The sequence below is a fragment of the Canis lupus genome, chromosome 13 (genome assembly GCF_003254725.2).
Source record: "Canis lupus dingo isolate Sandy chromosome 13, ASM325472v2, whole genome shotgun sequence".
Lineage (NCBI taxonomy): Eukaryota > Metazoa > Chordata > Mammalia > Carnivora > Canidae > Canis > Canis lupus.
In genome coordinates this window covers 22,261,669-22,282,578 of record NC_064255.1, presented here as the reverse complement: position 1 = coordinate 22,282,578, position 20,910 = coordinate 22,261,669, and the positions used below count along the sequence as shown (strand labels likewise).

General features: G+C 38.1%; 1 protein-coding gene across 2 annotated transcripts in view; it reads right to left on the bottom strand.

Moving 5' to 3' along the window:
- FAM91A1 (family with sequence similarity 91 member A1) overlaps window positions 1-20,119 on the bottom strand; it is a 42,910-nt gene extending 22,791 nt beyond the window's left edge. For both annotated transcript variants that reach the window (XM_025450297.3, XM_025450298.3), the window contains exons 1-14: window positions 19,780-20,119; window positions 14,773-14,857; window positions 13,581-13,732; window positions 11,677-11,734; window positions 10,911-10,978; window positions 10,239-10,352; window positions 8,598-8,688; window positions 8,138-8,200; window positions 3,778-3,884; window positions 3,225-3,263; window positions 2,625-2,737; window positions 2,084-2,199; window positions 1,183-1,295; window positions 745-831 (exon numbers count right to left, since the gene is read on the bottom strand). In XM_025450297.3, coding sequence (XP_025306082.1) covers window positions 745-831; window positions 1,183-1,295; window positions 2,084-2,199; window positions 2,625-2,737; window positions 3,225-3,263; window positions 3,778-3,884; window positions 8,138-8,200; window positions 8,598-8,688; window positions 10,239-10,352; window positions 10,911-10,978; window positions 11,677-11,734; window positions 13,581-13,732; window positions 14,773-14,857; window positions 19,780-19,851 — 1,278 coding nt within the window. In that variant the 5' untranslated portion in view covers window positions 19,852-20,119. The remainder of the gene's footprint in view (window positions 1-744; window positions 832-1,182; window positions 1,296-2,083; window positions 2,200-2,624; window positions 2,738-3,224; window positions 3,264-3,777; window positions 3,885-8,137; window positions 8,201-8,597; window positions 8,689-10,238; window positions 10,353-10,910; window positions 10,979-11,676; window positions 11,735-13,580; window positions 13,733-14,772; window positions 14,858-19,779) is intronic.
- Window positions 20,120-20,910: the final 791 nt, after the last annotated feature.

Here is a 20,910-nt window from a genome sequence, read left to right as displayed (position 1 = left end):
AAAATGTTATAGTCTTTTTATTAAGATATAAGGAAGTTAACAGAATCATCAAAAATCCTCTCAGTAGCACATTTAATATACAGAGTTCATCATTAAAGCATGAAAGGTACCAAAATTATTAGTCAAGGAAGAGATTCAGGACACAAACTATTTGCATAAAGAGCAGACAACAAAAAAACAAAAAACAAAAACAAAAACACAAACAGACAAAAAACCTAGGGAATGGAAAACCACAAAAGGTCAATCAAGATTTAGAACTAAAGACAGCTAGGGCTATCTTCATGGACGGACAAGGTGGCTAAAAGCAAATAATTGCAAAGTCTTCAAGAGGCTAAAGTGAGAATGGACATAAATATGGTAACCAGGGACACTGTTCCAGATTTAAGATAAAAGGAACAAAAACTTCAAATTAAAACTGCTGAAGAGATCTAGAGTCATGCTCAAAAAAAAAAAAAAATTAAAGGCTATTTTAGAAAAATGTAACTTAAAAAATAACAAACTATTTCTATAGTCCATTTCATCAAACCAAATCATGCTAAGTGATAGATAAGGTCACAAATCACTTTGTAAATCACAAAATCTGTTCATCCACTTAATATTTTTAAGTGTAAATGACTGTGGCAGTATTAACGTGGAGAATGGGGTAGTAATGAGCAACAATGTGCCAAAAATCAACAGAATCAATATCAAGCAAGAAACTGTACCAAATGCCCTGACATCCCATACTGAGCAACCCAGATTTACCTTCTCTAGTTCTATAAGAAAGCTGTCCAGAGACTCATCCGAGAGTTTGCCAACTTCGAACATCGTGACTGCATGGCTTTTTAAATTCTGGCATAAAGAAACAAAAACAAAAACTAAAATGGATCTTAAAACCTTATACAAGTCTATTATGAGTAAGTTCTGATTTTCTCTTTCTATATGAAACAGAACATTTTATATTTATATTATCCTTTCCAATATAATCAAACTTAAAGGTGAGTGAGATGCAAGGCTGATTCTTCTAATTATAAAAGTAACCCTCACTAAAGTTACTACACTCCTCTAAGGAATATAAAACAAAGACAATTACATTTTGTGTTTTCAGGAATAAATCCAGTACTTAAAAAAGGGTCTCAAAGCATGAACTATTTTACATCTGATCTTTAAACATTGTCATATTCAAACAAGAATTTGACTTACTGGTGAAAGATTTCCCATCATTAAAAAGGCAGTAAGAGTTGAGTCAAATAGAAAAGCAATACGCTTTGTGTATCCTGTAGACAAACTCAAACTGCTTACACTGGCTGTGTCAGCTGGGAAAAAAAAAATCCTAATTTAGAATCGAGTAAATGAAAATTATTCTTTGCTTACCATTTGGAAGGAGAAAAATCTCATTTCAACTTTATTTAATAACTGTAGAGTACATAACTCAATATAAGCAATTTTGTAGTCCTAAGAAGGCCAGTCCTACCTACCTCCAACCAGAGAAAGTTAAAAAAAATATTTTTTTAAAGTACTTACTTTTGTAGTAAATTTCTTAAAAGCCAATAATAAACCAAGACTTGATAATTGTCAGAACAATAAGACTAGCTAGCCTAACCTTTAGACAAGCCACCTAGCTCAGATAAGACCCTGTGAACAGAAGCCTATGCTGTGCTCCCTCCCCACCCCAACATAAAACCACATGTAGCCCCCTTGTGTATTTACTATGCTTTGCTTCCCTTTGTGCTTAGGCCATGCTGAGGCCTTCCCTCACTCACTAGCTGGCAAGCTCTTATTCACCCTTAGTCCAATTATCATCCTCTCCATGAAGGCTTCACCAGCCTTTAGGCGACAAGAGAGCTTTTCCTCTGCTTCCCACAAGCACCAAAACACTTCTTGCACTGTTGTGATTTTTGTGCTCATACTGCCTTCTCTCTCCCTAGATATAATTCTCAGAAGGAAGGTACCCTATTCCTGTCAATGCCTAGCATATGGGTAAGTACTCAAGGTCTGCATATCAAATGAATGATATCGAGAACAAAGTCTGGAGTTAACTGTGAGTGTACGTATAGACACATGGCGTATCTATAAACAGACTCTAAACTGAGTAACTGCTAACCTGGATCTTCTTGACTATTTGTATCCGTGTCAGTAGCTGACGAAGCTTCTTGTACAGGACTCCTACTTTCCCCTCCATCCCATGATAGCAGCATCTTTTGTGGATCTAAAGTACTCCTATTAATGAAGAATACATCCATGTTTTAAAAACCATATAATTATCTTATATACAAATAGCTAGCAATGTCAGTACTCAAATTATGAATATCCACCCAAATCCAGTCTTATGTGCAAGCCCAAAATTCAGATGTAGCCCTAAAATGCTCTGCCTACATACAACAATGGTTCTTAATTAAGACTCACAGATTGGGTTCAGGGAATTTGAGAACTCTTTAAAGCTATATGTAAAATACTGTATGTCCTTTTCTCTGGGGAAAGGGTTCTTGTTTTCATTAGATTCTAAAGATTCACCACACAAAAAGGATTAAAACCACTAATATATAGAGTTCACCTCAACTGACAAGCTGACAAAATTTCTGTACATAAAACAATGTTTTTTTCAAAAGGAAACTCTAATATACCATACTGAGTAAATGAGTTACTTTAATCTGTTTACAGATGGAACATTCCTCCACGATGAATGAAGCTGATCCAAATTTATTACTTGTCCCTTCTTATGGGCAAAGCCCAATCGGCAGTACATTGAAACAGCGTTCTGAAAGAACATAAAGGAAGAAAGCATTTAAAATAAACTACTAGATATCAGAATATTTGTAGAAATAAAATATTGTCATAGACTATGCTTATAGCAATCCTCAAACATTTTCATTCCATAACTAAAAAAAACATTCTTCAGTGGGCCTACTCTTCTCCTAAGGTCTTCACATATATAGGAGAGAGTGCTTCCAGTTCTGTGGCCTGGCGCTCTCTAAGAAGCAGAAGTGGTTGCAGTGAAGCAGAAGTTGCTGCTTTAACTGACCTCATGTGTGAGTGCTGGCTTTCACGCCCTGGGGTAGAATATTGCTTCAGGGCCCTTATCTTGCTCTTTCATATCTTTGCAGGTACCCCTTTACTCTCCTCACTCCCTTGGATAGCCAATAAGAATCTGTCTGTATTTCTCAGTAGCTTATCAAGACAAAAGTCTGTAATAAAAGCCATTTGGTATTTATAGTACAAATAAAAAGAATATAAAAATTACATACCTTAACTAGGGATAAGTCTATTTCAAGGACATTTGCAAGCTAGAAAATAAAACAAAAAATTATTTACATTCCTAGAATTATCAGTATTACACAGTTATAATAAACAACTGAACCCATAATCAACAAAATTTTAAATTATGAGTAATTGAAAGACTGAATAAATTTTGAAATCAGACTTTCTTCTTTCCTTATGTCTAAGATGCTCAGAGAAGTATAAATCCAGATAGTAACCATAACGATGGAAGATTCTTTACCCTTTAGTTTCATTTAAAGTAAGAAAATGCTTACGTCAATCAACAGTCTACAATCCTTTTACCAAGAAATCTTTTTTAAAAAATTACTTACCAAATTCTAAGTTATTTACTAAAAGAAAGTTACTATGTATATATGAAAAGTAACTTAAGAATAGTGACTTAATATATTAATCATCTATGGTCTACCCATGTAGATTCTGAAAACATTTTAACCATATCATTAAATAATTTTATCTACTTCACACACTTGTTTTATAATCCTGAGGTCAAGTTCATTCATAAGACACTGTCATACTTACCTCTGCAACATTAGTATGCTCATCTATTGAAACAAATATCTTATAGAGTAGAGTTTCAAAATAATCACCTTGTACCCGATTCATTACAAAACCTTCAAGAGGAGGAACTAAAACAAAACAGATTTTTATCAGTGACACAGTTTTATAAAACAAGAAAGCATAATTCAAATCCCTATTCAAAAAGAGAAACCCCTACCTTAGGGACTAAATTCAGCTTTTGATTTATTTTATCCATTCCCCAGCAAGTTTTCTAAAACCCCCAAAGTTAAGGCCATATAGAACCTTGTCTACACAGAGGGACTCTGATAATAGAACACAAATTCTACAAAGAGTAACTCCACAGAATTCTTAGCATTTCTGAGGCAGAGGAAGTGCTGGAGGACACGAACTGGGTAGAAAGGCAAGGGGGCTGGGGCTGCTTCCGAATGGGGAAGGCTGCAATGGATGTGTTTTAATGCCTCACAGATAGCAGGGGTGACTAGGCTAAAGCAGAAAAGCAAAGGACAGAGTTGCTGTGCTGTACAAAGACCAGGTGGACAGAGTACTGTCTTTCTCCCATCATCCCCACTGCATCCTGAGAAGAGAGATAGTTCATCTGCATGACCAACACTTTTACCAGCAATCACTGGGATCATTTGCTCTTTAGAGCTTTCTGTTCTGTGTCCTCCTCAGTGGCCTCAATGGGAAGAAGGGCAAGATTTTCTTCAGCACAGGAGACAGCCCAGCAGTGGCTGTCCGCCTGAAAGTGTATTCATACTCGTGTCTCTCCATCTCTTTGATCCAAAAACTCTAATCCACTTTACTAGAGCACTCTGCCCAGCTGAAAACAAAGAGGCACTATGCCTTCCTTTAAAACTCTCCCCTGAAAAAAAAAAAAAAAAAAAAAAAAAAAAAAAAAAAAAAAAAAAAAAAAAAAAAAAATAAAACTCTCCCCTGTGCATGTTTCCCTTGAAAATATCCTGGGAAGAAAGAGGGCCTAAGCCATCAAAGGGTTTGAGTATCCCTGTGTCCCCTGGTCCTAATACCATCTAATTGCACCCAGAACCTAAACTAATCCTAACAAAGAGAAATCAGACAAAATTTAAATGGTCAAAACAAAGACACTGCAAAAAATCACAATGTACATTTCAGGACAGGTTATTTATTTTCCAGATCTGGCTCATGTCCCTTTCTAATTTAGCATTATCTATAGTTCCAGTCATCCAAGTACTTTTAAGGATCATAGGTTTCTCTTTAGAAACCCCATATTTGATATAATTAATTCTTTTCCTACGCTATCAATTGTGTGAATAACAGCAAACATTGACTGAGCACATACTAAGTGCCAGACTGCTGCCACGTACTTCACATGTACAATTTCTTCTAACCTTCTTAACCTCATGAGATGTTCAACACTACACCTCTACATTTTAGAGATGAAAAAACAAGACATTTAAGAGGTTAAAAACACAATTTACATCTAGGTAAAAAGAATAACGCAACTCTACATGAAGAGGTACCATATAGTCTCCAATAGATACTAAATTAAAAAAACGAAGTACAAACTATAATACACCATCTGTCTAAAACTAAAACCACACAAAAAAGGGTATATACATACTCAAAAAAGGCTATGTACTTAGCATACTTTTGGAAAGATAAGCAAGAAACTTAACAGTGGACCTGAGAGAGAAACTGGGTACCCAGGCACAGGTCAGAGAGAGATGTTTCTACATTCTTCTAAAATTTAGAATTTTATATCCTAACAATTGCTTACTCAAAAATAGGTTGAAAAACAAACAAACAAACAAGCTCACATGGTGGTTGCAAGAGGTGGGGGGGTGGGCGAAATGGGTGAAAGGAGTAAAAAGGTACAAACTTCCAATTATGAAATAATTAAGTCCTGGGCATGTAACTTACGGCATAGCAACAATTGTTAATAATGCTGCAGTGAATAACTGAAAGTGGCTAAAAGAGTAGATCCTAAAAGCTCTCATCATAAGAAAAAAATTCTCTGCAAACTATGTGTGGCAATGGATGTTAATTAGACTTGCCGTGGTGCTCATTTCACAAAACGTACAACTATCAACATTACAGTTTATATCTGAAATTAGCATAGTGTATTTTAATTATAAGTCAATAAAAAATAACTAAGTATTTTAAACATGCTAAGAAAAATAAATAAATATAAAGGAAAAAATACCTGGAAATAGCCAAGAAAGTTATTAAAAAAAAAAAAAAACTCACAAAGCTGACCTGGCCATAACTAATATTAAAAGTCACTTTAAGTCACTGTAATCAAACAACATAGTACAAGAATTAAATCAGTGAAGAAAAAAGGATATCAGAATTAGATCCAATGTAGAGGGAAATTCAATGTATGACAAAAGTTATACTTCCATTCAGTGATAATGAGTTATTGAAAAAACAGTCTTAGCATTTATCCAAATGTTACTGTTTTCCAGGTTGGGCCCTATTTCACATCAAATACAAAAATAAGTTCCAGCTATAGGTTTGGATTTGTATGATAAAAGTTTTTAAGAATTTTTAGACTATTTTTGTATGTGTCCTGAAGTATACTATTCAAGCATAACAGAAATCTAAAAGCTATAAATGAAAGGGGAAACATAATTTGAGCAAGTATACAGTTGGGATGCATGATGGACTAAACATGTTTTAACAACAGATCCTCTTGTGACTATTCTCTTCAAACTATCTCTCTCCCCCAATTTCTTTGTTCTATCCTCCAGAGTGCTTGTTTTGTTGAAACACAGCTGAAATGCATTCTCAGAAATCAACTTCTGGGGTCTTTTGTGCTAAATGTGCTAAAAGTGATGGCTTTCATGCTGTTAAACTGCTTTCCTTTCACGAGTTATTCCAAATTGGGGAACATCTCATGTTCCGTGGTGATAAGGAGGGTACATTCAGCACTTAGAAGAGCATGAGTCTGTCTGTACCATGAAAAATGCTGGACACTAAGAAAAAGCATGGCAAAAACACATCACTGTAATGGAGTAGCCATTCACTTGGCCTTTCTCTGACTACACCTTTCAAATGCACTTAGTGCTAATGTGAGTCAATGTTCAAACTCTCAAGTCAACAGGGACCAAAATGAACTAATCCAAAACCAATCTTTTTAGGTGACTCTCAAATGAGTCAACATCACTTTATCGATGAGAATAAAGACTACAGTAATGCATAATGCATTCCAATTTTCCCACAGTGACAGGAAGCCACTACTGGCCCTGTCCTCCAGAAATCATTTCTTTATCAAAACCTTTCAAATTGTAAGAATAGTATTTCATTTGTCATAGCATCAATTATACTAACCAGAATTAGTATTTAATTCCTTTCTGGCTGTCTTTCCAAACTTAAAATAGAATTCAGGTATGCACATGGTTCAAAATCCATGATTAAAAGAATCACAGACACATGCTACCACAAATAAAGGTCAGGACACACTACAGCATGATAACATCTCAGGATTCAACACTGATACAAAGGAATACTTTTGTAATAAGCCCCCATTATCACTCAATAGTCAATAGCAAAGTCATTCCCCTGGAAATTTTTGACCTTTCATGTTTGATTACACAAACATTAAATAGTATGTTTATATGGTAAGAGATATCAATGAACAAGAACAAAGCTGAAAGATATGCTGGAAAACATACCAGTAACACGTAACTTAAATCAAGTGCTTCTATAAATTGGTAAGAAATCTAACCTAGAGGAAAAAAGCTCCACTGTGGTTCAAGGATGTTAACCACATCACTGCTATAGTAAAAAAAAAAAAAAAAAAAAAAAAAAAAAAAACTATAAGCAACCTAAATAACCAGCAATAGTGGATTGTTTTAATATACTGATCAATCCACAAGGAAATACACAGGGCTTTGATATTGGTTTAACTTGGGGAATGGGTGAAGGACGAAGGGAGGAGTAGATAAAGACAAAAAAGACAACAGTGACAGGAAAAAATAAGACAAGTACACAGAGTGAAAATATCAGATATGGCAGGACTGAACATCTGCAAAACCAGTTATGCACTGAACAAAGACAAAAAGGACACTATAATCTATAAAAACATTGAGCTGATTCAGGATGTGAGAAATTTATTTCAGGCTTCCATTATTTCAACATTGTGTGTACAACAACATGAAGATAAAAATAAGGAATTTAAATAAAACACACTGGCAATGTGTGACGATGTAACACATTTTCAAAGAGGAGACACCCTTCTTTGAAAAATTCTAATATCATAGGTCTTAGAATGCTATGTGTCTAATTTATTAGGGTGATATATGCAATACCCCGCACCTAGTAACCATTCAAAAATACTGGAAAATACTGGAAAAGTGTGTGTGTAGAAGCACACACTTACCTGCTATACAACTGTCATCAGATATCGGTACATCCAGATAAATAAATCCTTTGTTATATAAGCCTACAGAAGCAAAAATACTTGTTTTAGAGGGAATACTAAACATCAGCAAATTTAAAACAAAACAGATTCCTGATTTTCTGTAAAGATTCTCACAACAGAACGCTAGATGGAGAAAAAATAGTAAACAGAAGAAGAAAGAATTAAAGTTTTGAAATCTGTTTTCTTCCTATGCTCAGAACTACAAAAAGTACCTTATGATTCATTTGTATAAATTTCTAATGTATGTGAATAACTGTGGCCACAGTGGGGAACAACGGACTAAAATCACATTTCAAACAGTAACATGCCTTAGGAAATAGTACTATGTGTACCTAATTGATAAAAATCGTTCTTTAGTGTTGATGGCTTAAAACAAGTTTTTATCGTTGACAAAAGACCATTTCTACTAACCACTTACTATGTACTACATTGTAATCTAGCGATCCAGAGAGCTGAGGGCCTGCATCGATGATCTTATCAATAGCGCATTTCTCAGGCAAAGTGCATATCTAAGAAAAGCAAAATATTTTCAATTAGGTTCTATCCAAATTAATTCATAAGTCTCCTAAAATCTTATGTTTAAATCAATGATTGTTATGATTATGATTATTATATATGATTACATATTATTACATGTTATGTTATATATTATACGATTATGATTATTATGTGTCATTAGCTGAATGTACCACGTATTTTTTTATCACTCTAGAATTCAAATGAAAAAGCTATGCACATAACTGTCAATTAAGATGCCATAATATGCTACCGACAGAATGGAGGACAAAGTAATTAGAAGTATCAACATTTGCTGTTAAGTATTAAGTGTTACCTAATAAATACCAATTTTTAATAATTTTAAGTGGGAATCAGATCCATTTGCTGAGTCTGAATCTCTCAGATCGGAAGTTTACTCAGACTCCACTCGGATATTATCAGTGACAGGAAGTTTGCTATCTTATGACACAGTCTGACGGCTGTAAGGAAGTTCTTACATTGAAGCAAAATTTCTAAGCCTTCTGCTCACAGGATTTAATCTGCCCTCTGAAGTAAATTAAAACGCAAACTAAAAAAAAGTCCACATGTTTGCCTGCATTCCTTCAACTACACAGAGACATGACCTGGTCTCTAGGCCCTCTGGTCCACTTGCCCACCTCCTTCCCTCTAAATTAGCATTTCTTTTACCATGAATAGGCTTATTTCAAATGTGGTCAGACCGCTGAGAATATAATTTCCCTTGATCTTGGCACTCTGTCCCTATCAGAGTACCTCTCTCTTCAGTACAGCACGCCAGCAGATTGACTTAAGAGCACAATTCCTTAGCAAACTGCCTGAGGTAAAATCCTGGACCTTCACTATCTCTGTGACCGGAACCATTACTTCCTTTCTCTGTGCTTACTTTCCTCCTATGTGAGATGGAGTACAAATAACACACACCCCTGGGGCTGCTATAAGAATCAAATGAGACAATATAAAAAGTGCTTGGAAGAGAGCCCGGTGCATCCAAGGTGCAGCAAGTGCTCAAGAAGTGCTGGCCGGTATTATGGCTGGTAGCTGCAGCATCACATCACTTCAGATGAAATTTATATCTAATCAAAGTCCCCAGATTACTGTACATGAACCAAGTCAAGTCTCTCTCATCATTTTATTTTTAAAGATTTATTGATTTATTTGAAAGAGAATGTGCAAGTGTGCACATGCAAGCAAGGAGAGGGGCAGAGGGAGAGAGAATCTCAAGCAGACTATCTGCTGAACATGCACCATGATGTGGGGCTTGACCTCACAACCCTGAGATCACGATCTGAGCCAAAATCAAAAGTCAGACGCTGAAGTGAATGAGCCACCCAGGTATCCCTCCCTCATTATTAAAGAGTATTTTTAAAACCCACCAATATTCTAGCCTACTATGGTCATTTAAAACTCTGAATTTATGTTTAATTTTCTTCAGGAAAACCAAATAGTGTTACTTTTTAGAAAAATTAAGAAAACATTCAGAATTAAAAATTATAAGATATCTTAAAAAATAAAAATCCTATGTCTAATTTCTAAAGATATCTACCTTTATGTCATCTTCTGTGATATATCCAGCCTGCACCACCCACCACGCCTCTATGGCAATCTCTACTGGCTTTACTGGTAGAAGATCACGAGCTGTTTTCCTTCTGAAAAATTTCTGCAATGGTAGAACATTTGAAAATTTGCAATCAGCCTGAAATCACTACTTTCTTTTTTACTGATCATAGTATAAGACTTTCTAACAGGTTAAATAAATATCTTTTAAAATTCTTATGCTTTAAAATCTGAAGAATTCTAGATATCTTAAATAGAGAAAGTCATTCTTCAATTATTTCGAAGTAAATTAGTTCAAAACACTAATCATCAAGTCTGGATCTAAATCCAGAAACTCAAAGGAAATTTAGGAGGTGAAAACGAATTTGGAGAAAGTGTCCTTATTTTACCCATCAAGTGACCACTGGGAGTGGAATGAGCAAGTAAAAAGACCAGCAAAGTTAATTTTAAAAAATAAATGTCTTATTCCTTAAATATTTTAACTCACTAATCACATAAGCATAACCTAGAGAATACAGAGGAGTTGTTTTGGTATTATTTCTGTATTAAGCATATTTTACTTGATCAAAGAAATTTCGATTTATTATTTCTACCACTTCACACAATCAGAATGTGTGATAACAAGGAAAAAGTGAAAAAGGAAGGGAAACAACTAACTTACTTTTGATGAACGACACTGATTCATCAGATCAATGTACTGGTTTCTTCCTATGCCAAGAAGTCTTAGACCTGAAAGAAAGAGCCTTTCCTTTAAAAACATTTAATGCACCTTAAAATATCAGTACACTCAGGTCTTTTAGGAAAAAAACTTCGGCTTTTGTTCATCTTTTGATGACTGATTAGCCATCAATATCAAATTAAAAGGAATTCTTCAAACAAAATATAAAAGAAAACCAAACTGGGAAAGTTGAACTCAAGCTGACACCTCTGACAATGTCACATGGTAATATTTTTAAAAAGCAGAAGCCCTCCGAATTTTAGGAAGTCAAAGCATACTTCTCAGCAAAAGTTTCTCCTTATACAATATAATAGTGTCACATGTCAAATATATACTTCCTTAAAATAAGCATAATAAAGCAAATTATATTAGTAACAACTGTGTATCATGTTGTAAAACTATCGTGTACAGATTTTCTACCCTCATTAGGTAAACAACACAGCCCAAGTATCAGAAAGAACTCCATTTTCTAGCAATATAGACTAGCCTCATTTTTCTCATTCTACCCTCCAAAATATTCCTCTCTTAGACATTTAGACTAAACCTTATACTTGACTTGCATCACCTGATAAAATTCCCATCAACAGTGTTGCTTGCTGCTCCCACTTTAAGTGTTTTAGATTAAAAACACACATGACGATACAGACAACAGTACGCACGTGCAAAGACAGACTCTAATCATTACCTTCAGCATAATTAAAATACTTACAGTCAGCAGCAGTAAAATTGGGCAATGAATCATAACTTTTCTCACTGTTCATAATGTCCTTTCAAAAAGAAAACAATTACAAATTCTAAATGCAAAATGTCCTCAGACAAAAACATGTGCATAAATATGTATTATTTAGCCTAACAGGATAATAATAATTATAGCCCAGAGTACTGAGATTAGAGTTTGCAATCCAAAGCACACAGGCCATGTTATGGTACTAGCTACATGGTCCCAGCCTAGTCACTGAAGATCAGACTTTCAGGTCTGGGTTTCTCAGAGCACTCTCTATGAATCCCAAACATTTGCCCTGTAACTACTACCCTGTGGAAGCTAGGCAAGGAATACCTTTTCTAGAGCTCCCAGATTCCTGCCTCTCCACATCTCATACCTGACCCTAGACTCAGACCTTGGAAGAAGGGCACCATGTGTCATGGTTCCACCAACATGCATCCGAGACACGCACTACCAACAAAGATTCTAACCACTTAGTGGGTCTCCTATGAGACCCCACCAGCAGCAGAGTTAAATTCAGTCTCCAGCTTCTTCCAATCCCCATCTGTTTCTCTAACAACAAACCAACTGTTTACTGTGGGGACAGGGCCCATTTTCAACCTAGGAGCTACAGCCAGTGGTGTGAGAACAGAAGCCAGATAACAGCAAGCACATGGACATACCTGAAAGCTGGTAAAGGGGGGGAACCTCCCCCTATTCTCTCTCCTACACCCTGCGGTCAATACCAGTGAAATAATCAAAGAGACAGCAACAATTATCCTACTTACTGGGTAGCTGCCGCCTTCCTTATGCTGCCCTGGATCTAGAGAAAAAGGACTAACAGAAACCAGGGCTGTCAGGCCTCAAGCTTTACGCTAACATTTCCTCCCAAACAGGGACACAGAGACACAAGAGACGCAGGCCGGTGTAAGTGGCCATGAAGAAAGGGCTCAGGGCAAAAAAGCAAAGGAAGCCACGTGGCAAAGTGACCTCACTGTAACTACACGCCCCCAACTCCCTTAGTTCTCAGCTTCTTTCTCCTCTGGAAGTGGCCAGTGGGTCCCAAACAGCAGCACTCACGCAAAATTAAGTAGCAAATGGATACGGGAGAAGCACTTCCAATCTTTACATATAGGTCACTGAAAAACAGTATAACTGGTATTTAAAGTTACCAGCCACAGGCCTAAAAACTGCCTTTGGAAAAAGGCTAACATCTGAAAGTGAATAAAAATAGGAAGAAATTAGCAGCCAGGACTACAAAGACATTTCTTTTTTTCTGACACATGTATGTCGGGTTTATAATCATTTCTTCTTTCTCTAGTGAATAGTTAAACATATTAAGTTTCTCTGAGCTCAATGTTCTATCCGTCACCCACATTTTCAACCTTAATCACGCATTTAAAAAGCAGTCGGTTTTATAGACTCCGCTAACATAAATGACTAACTATATGACAGCACTAAGGTCAACAATGCCTTCCAAAACCTCGGAAGAAAAATAGGTACTTCTCCACTGTGAAACCCCTGGATAACAAAGTGTTTGCACGGTATGGCTCAAAGAGTTAACTTGTAACCAACTCCCCTTTTTCCACTGTAAACTCAGAAAACAGGGACGCCTGGGTGGCTCAGTGGTTGACTGTCTGCCTTTGGCTCAGGTCATCATCCCGGGTCCTGGGATCGAGTCCTGAATCTGGCTCCTTGCAGGGAGCCTACTTCTCCCTCTGCCTTATCTCTGCTTCTCTCTGTGTGTCTCTCATGAAAAAATAAATAAAATCTTAAAAAGCAATTAAAAAAATAAACTCAGAAACAATACCCACGGGGGTTTAGGATGGGCAGCTGGTCATTATTGGCAAAGCATTCCCAACATGTAGTCCCGTCCCATTCCCAACAGCCTGCGTCCACTGTACACTCACCTCCATGATCCCAGTATAATATGAAAACGGTGTTATCCTCAGGCCCTTTACCATAATATCTGACAGATGGTAAGGGTACAGCATGAGGTGATCACGACTATACTTTAGCAGTTCCTCATAATATTTGCGTTCATCTTTCTTGACGTGTTTAACTGCGGAAAGAGAAAAAACCTCCAGTTTCAGGTGTCTTACAGTTACATGGAATTATAAATATAATTAAGTACTTCACAATCCAACATTAATTAAAAATAAAAGCATCGTAGTCCGAAGAGAACAGATAAAATGATCTGAGTTGGAACAAAGAAACAATTATGCCACAAAAACAGACTTCAGAGTACACAAGCAAATCTGTAACAGGACAGATAAGTAGAGAAATAATTCCTACTAAATCAGAAAGCTAAGAAACCAATCGTGGAATGTCCCCTCCAGAAGATGCAAAGCACAAGCTAGGATTTATCACATCCTTTACTATATTACTTCATAAGAGAGCCAAACTGAATTTCAATGAAGTCTATTTCAAAAAATTACTTGATAGTTTGTTTTTTAAATGTGAAAAGACTCCCAACTTCCCTGAAACAGATGTAAATTAAAAAACCACCTCTGAAACACTGTGCTTAAAATGAGAGTAACATATGGAAGAGAAGACTACCAGGGCAAGAGAGCAGACTAATCAATGTCATCTGATAAATAAAAAGCAAACATTTAAAAAAAAAAGTTAAAAAAAAAAAACAAAAACAAAAACAAAAACACACAGAACCAACTATGCTTAAAATCTGTTCCAATTATTACAGAGTTTTCATTAAATTTATATCTGGAAAATTTACAGGAAAAAAAACACCCACAAAACCCCAAATCAAAAACTAGTAAGAACTAATGTACTTCTTCTCTTCTGGCTTATTTTCTCACCTAAAGGGAAAAAATAAAACCTGAATTGAGATTAATATTCTATAGGTAAAATGAATCTACAAATGATACTCTTAAAAAAAAAAAGAAACTGAATCAGATTTAGAAAGAAAAATCTACTTGTTAATAGAAATAAAAATTGTTGTTATGTGGGTCAATACAGAGCTTCTTAAAGTCTATACAGGGAATAATTTCAGTTCTATGAAATATGAATTGAAAACATAGGATTAATGAAAATGGTAAACTGCAATAGTTGTCTCCACCTTGATGTAAAAATGTCTCTACTTACCTAAGTTGTTTCTATATCGTAACTGATTGCGGATACTGTAGAGGACAACCTGCTTTTCATATTCTCTCTGTGAATTTCCAAGACTCTGGAAAAAAGATTCAAATAGTTTTAAAAACAGCTTCTGAACTAAACAACAGTACTTTTTTCTCATATAGTTTCAAAACCATGCCCCTTAATTTCATCCTAATACCTCTAATTTCCAGAACAAAGAATATTTTCTTAAATGTTTTTTTTTCTCTTAAATGTTCTTATACTAATTATCATTCTATAATATTAGAGCAAAAATTCAATGTGTTTATTTTTAGCTTGCCTTTCTAAAAGGACTTACTGAAATCACCTAAAGTATTTAATATCAAATAAAAGAGCAATCTGAGAGGATAACTTCATGAAGTTAACAAAACACTAAGTTCAACTTATAAAGATATCTTTCTTTACTGTTCCTAATTTGTGTGTGTTGAATGAGTGGATGAATGAACAGACGGATGGACAAATGGAAGGTTTCTTGCATCTACATTTTTTAAAATTGAAGAGCAGCAACTAAAGGCAGACTCCTGTCTGCTAATTATTTCATCTGAGGATTATGATCATTAAAAATTAACATTTCTGGAGATTGTTTGCTTCAAATGTACCTCTAAATGATAAGAGGACTTCTTTTTTTTTTTTTTTTAAGATTTATTTCTTTATTTGAGAAAGAGAGTGAGAAGGGGCATGCATGTGCATGCACACAAGTGTAGAGAGGAGCAGAGGGAGAGGGAGAGAGAATACTCAAGTAGACTCCCTGCTGAGAATGGAGCCTGTCCTGGGGCTCAATCTCAGGACTGTGAGATCAAAACCGGAGCTGAAATCAAAAGTTGGACTTGAACTGACTGAACCACCCAAGTACCCCAATAAGAAGACTTCTTAAAAACAGCATCTCCTTATGACTTTGTTAAAAAATATTTTAAAAATAAATATTTAAAAAATATTTAGGTGATTTTAGAATTCTGATTTTTTTAACAAGTGAAAACCTTTCTAGCTGTGCTTTGGTGTTTTAAATTCAAAACTGGGCTCTCACGAAAGCAAAGAAAAAGTATGTATGATTACAGTCAACATTATATTCAATGTCCAACCATAAACTTATTTGAACATATGACTGCTATCTCCCTTCTAATTACTGGGTATGCTGTAAAATCAAATTAGACATCTTGGGAAACTAATAGCAAAAAGATCAAAGGATTCAGTTATTATACTTCCTACCCACGGGTCTGAAAGCCAAGGTAAATGTTCATACAGATACTTTCACCAAAGGCAATCTTCACAGGACAGGTAAGACTCACATTTGAATAAACTGGCACATAACTGGACCCACTGGTGGGATGTATTTTAACAAAAAAGTGATGATGTGAGAAAACTAAAATTTTTCTTCCTGCATCTAAATTAGTTTGTTAATTAGTTTATCAGGTTAAACTGTGACTCACACTACTGCCAGGATATATGTGTTTTTATTTTTTTCATCTGTTTTACTGTTACAAGTGGTTAGGAGCAAAGCTCATTACAGAGAAACTACTACATCCTCTATGCAGCCAGGGTCAGTAATGAAGATATTGATGGGAGTTAAAACACTGGGCTTTCTGTATAGGGTCTCCTCTAGCTTTGCTGCCAAATAAGTCTCTTTCTCAAGGAACACAAAACACACACAGAGAACACACAATTTTGGTAGAACCCTAGCAACTTCCACACTTGAGGTTTTGCTCATTTTAAAATAAATCTCTTAATTTATCCCAATTTACAATCATTTTCTCCCTTTCTACCTTCATTCCTGGTAATTCCAGAACAAAAACTGTGACCAACAAAAACTGTAATCAAGGCACTCATACAAAATATAAGGGCCTGTTATTTGTAAGCTAGCTAGAGAATACAATGTTTAAGCATCTAAGGCTTTGTGTCAGGAATTATCTAATGACTGACTCTGATCAATATATTGCATATAAAAGGCACTGTAACTGATGCAAGAGAGACATAGGTACTGGCTGTAGAACAACCACTGTGCATCAGATTATGCTAACAGCAAAAAGAATTTTTCTCTAAAGACTCCTCTGCTCCTACAAACCCCAATCACAACCCTTCACAAAAAAGATACGCACAATTTAACTGACCTTTCTTAGATGATACAGAACCTTATAAGACTTTCCTTAAAATAACTATGAATAGTTTTTGAAAAAAATAACACAAGATGCTGATAAACTATAGAAAAACTCTGAAATAATGGCCTTATCTATAACGTTTAACATGTTTTTTTTTAAGTCTTGCATAGCCCACATTACAGAAAAACATTCACCTCATCCATATAAAAGCTATTCGCTTTATGCACATTTTTTAAAAATCCGAAATCCCTCTTCTGGCTTGATAAACATTAAAAAAAAAAAAAAATCTGAAATCACCTTCCCCCCAGCATTCAGAAGTGGGAAATGAGTCATTTCCAAAATAAAATCATCGAAGCTTACTGGAAACTCTATCAAAGTACTTACTATCTATAATGGCAAAAAACAAATTCCTCTCAATAGTACACCTTCCCCCCAGCATTCAGATGTGGGAAATAGTACTATTTCCCACTTTTAAAGTGACTGAGCTTTATTTAGGTCCCAGAAAAATATCTCTGACTGATACCATCACTCATTTGCTCCAAAAATATTTTTTTAATTTTTTTTAATTTATTTATTCATGATAGACATAGAGAGAGAGAGGCAGAGACACAGGAGGAGTGAGAAGCAGGCTCCATGCCGGGAGCCCGGCGTGGGATTCGATCCCGGGACTCCAGGATCGCGCCCTGGGCCAAAGGCAGGCGCTAAACCACTGAGCCACCCAGGGATCCCCTGCTCCAAAAATATTTATTAAAAGCCAGCCATGTGATAGGTGTTCAAAATACCAAAGCAAAACAAGCAATGTAAGCAGCAAATGCAACATAGTGAGGTAAGGGCTATGGATGAGAAACACAGTGTTTCAGAGAGTCAACTACTCCGGATTTCTGTAGAAGGCCAGAGAAACCTTCCTGGAGAACTTCTGACATCCAAGAAGCTACAAGTAAGTATAGGAGACAGGTAGTACAGGATTGTGTTGGCATTTTAGAAATCTCACCCCAGTGAAGTGTGAGGAATGAATGGGAGGGAGCCCTACACTAAGAAGAGAGACCAGATAGCTGATGTAGTAATCAAAGGTGGAGCTTGACCTAGGCGGAACAGTAGCAAGGCTTCATAAGATCCAAGGAAGTAACTTGTACAGATGGGTTTTCCAACACCTTCTATAAGTGGAAGCTTATCCTAAGCTAAAACAGCTACTCTTGTAAGAGATCTTCCCAAAACAAATTTTAACTTAATGTCACATTTCTACCTAATTATAACACTGATCTGCAATTATTTTTAATAGTCATGACTAAATTTTAGATAGGCTTTTGCCAATACTAATTGAAATCAATTATTCATGCTAAAAATAACTGAATCATCCACTCTTTCTTCCATTATGCTACATTTATTGTTGTGAAAGGAAAAGCAGAGAAAAGATGGAAACAAAGTAAAGGATTGTTGGTTCTTCCAGTTGTCTTTGGATACATCACAAAACCCTAAAGGACAGAAGTACCAAAGCCCTCATTCAGGCTGAACAAGAGAAACTTATTCTTTCAAGTTTAGAGCTTTGTTCTTCCAAGTCAAGATAAATGCCACATGGGCAGCCACTGACAACTTAAGAATTCTTAGTTCCTTGATCTTTCGACTTTCTCTTCTCGTTCGTTGCCTATCTTACAGTGAAAGCACTTTCCCTGCCACACAATGCATCGCCAGAACCTTAAATTACTCATTTCCTAGTACTACACCCCCATGCTGAAGGAAGAAGCAAAGTAATAATGCTATATACCATCACCACCACCATACCAGATTTCCCAAATATAACTGCCCAACACCAATGGCAAACAGAATTCCACTCTCAGCCAAGCAGGAAGGGAGGAACTTGACGGCCAATCTATGGCCAGAGAAACAGCGCCTTCTATGCATGCACGCAGCATGTAGCACTACCTTTATAAGATTCAACACCACCTGCCCTAAGAGGTGCTACTTCATTTATCTGTTTACTGTCTTTACTAAAATGTAAGCTCCAGGGTCTCCGGCAGGGTCTCTGTCTTGTCGACCGGTGCAAACTACCTGCACCCAGAACAAGGCACAGCATGCAGGTGTTCAGTTAATACCTGTTGAGCAACTGAGTGAAAATGACAATCCGGTAATTGAGAATGAGCCCTCAAAAACAAACAAACCTTCTGTCACTCTTGTTGAAACAGCTCTAATAAACCTGTTTCGTCTCGAGAATAAAGCCCAAAAAATCAAACTAGGAAAGCCCCTTCGGAATCTGGCCCTGCCCGCTTTTCCAGCCTCACCTGCTACCAACCTCCCCTCAGTCGCAAAATCCCACCTCCAAACCTCGACTTCCCGTGACTACGAAGTCGCTCGCCACTCTCAAAACACGCTCGCTCTTTCGCCCGCCCAAGCCCTCAAAAGAACTTTCCCCCGGGAAATCTTACACCTTTTTATCTCGCGTTCGTCCTAACTTAAGGCCCAATCTCCCTGCCTCCTGCACACAGCCTGCAGACGCTCCCTGGACAAGCTCGTACTCCCCTGTGCGCCCACACGGACGGTAACGCAGGTACGTGTGAGCGGCTACCATCCTGTAAGGTTCGTTTCTCACCTATGCCCCGCCGTCCCGGAGTTCTTGGAGGTCAGGGGCCCTGCGAAATAGCTCTCGCAAGTACATAAGCCAGCGCCTGGTTTAAACGAGGCTGCGGGCAAAGGTGCCAGGCGAGTCCGTCCCGTGCAGCCACGGCCCCATCCTGCCCCTGCGGCCCCCGAGCCGTCCCCTCCCAACCCCTGACCTGCAGGGCGCTCCCCCCGCGACCGCGGCGGGGGAAGGGCGGGAGCCGCCGCGAGGGGCAGCCCCGGCCCGCAGGTGACGGCAGGGCGGGGCCCCGGCCCCGGGCTCTGGCCGTACCTGCCTCACGTTGGCCGGCAACTTGCTCCAGGGGTAGTTGTGCCGGATGTGGAACTCCACGTCTATGTTCATGATGCCGGGGGCACGGCCGGCAGCAGCCGAGCCCGCAGCGGGAACGACGCCCCCCGCCTGCCCGCCTGCCCGCCTGCCCGCCCTCGGCCTCTCGGGGAGCCCGCGGGAGGCCCCGGGCCTCACACGGCGGAGGGCAAGGGCTGCCCCATGGCCAGGGCTCCCGACAGCTCCGCGCTGCCGAGCCACGGGGCACCGGAGCAGCAGAGACCCGGGCAGCAGCACCTCTGCAGCTCCAAGTTTCTTCCTAGTTTCGGCCCGCCGGAAATGGCTTTGGACTTGCGTCACTTCCGCCCGCTGGCGCGAGGCTGGAGGGGCGGGACTTCGAGCGGCCTCCGCCCCGCCCCCTACGCCCTGGGGGCGGGGCCAGGACGTGGTGAGAAGCACCCGGTAACCGCCCCCTGCCCACGTGCTTGGCTCCAGCTGTCGGGGCCCCAATGCATTAAGATAAATTCTCGGGTTTGCGTTGCCATTGTTGGATGTCCTAGTTTTCTCCAGTTTCAGGCGCTGGAGTAAGTTGTGCAAGAATGATGGGCTTGGGGGATCCCTGGGCGGCTCAGCTATTTAGCGCCTGTCTTTGGTCCAGGGCGTGATCCTGGAGTCCCGGAATCGAGTCCCGTGTCAGGCTCCCGGCATGGAGCCTGCTTCTCCCTCTGCCTGTGTCTCTGCCCCCCCACCTATGTCTATCATGAATAAATAAATAAAATGTTTAAAAAAAAAAAAAAAGAATGATGGGCTTGGGGAGGAAGTCATAGCCAGCCTTAAATAGGTGCAAGAGCAATGAGCCCTTGCCCTCAAAGCCAATCCGGAAGAATCTCTTTAATCAGTGGTGTTGGGAAAACTGGACACTTACATGCAAAAGAATGAAACTGGATGGCTATCTTACACCATACACAAAAATAAATTCAAAACTGATAAGAGGCTATAAGACTCAAAATCATAAAATGCCTAGGGGAAAACATAGGCAGTAAGTCTTTAACATCAGTCTTAGTATTTTTTTTGGGGGGGCGGTGCCAGTCCCTTCAGGCAAGGGCAACAAAAGCTAAAATAAACAAACGGGAT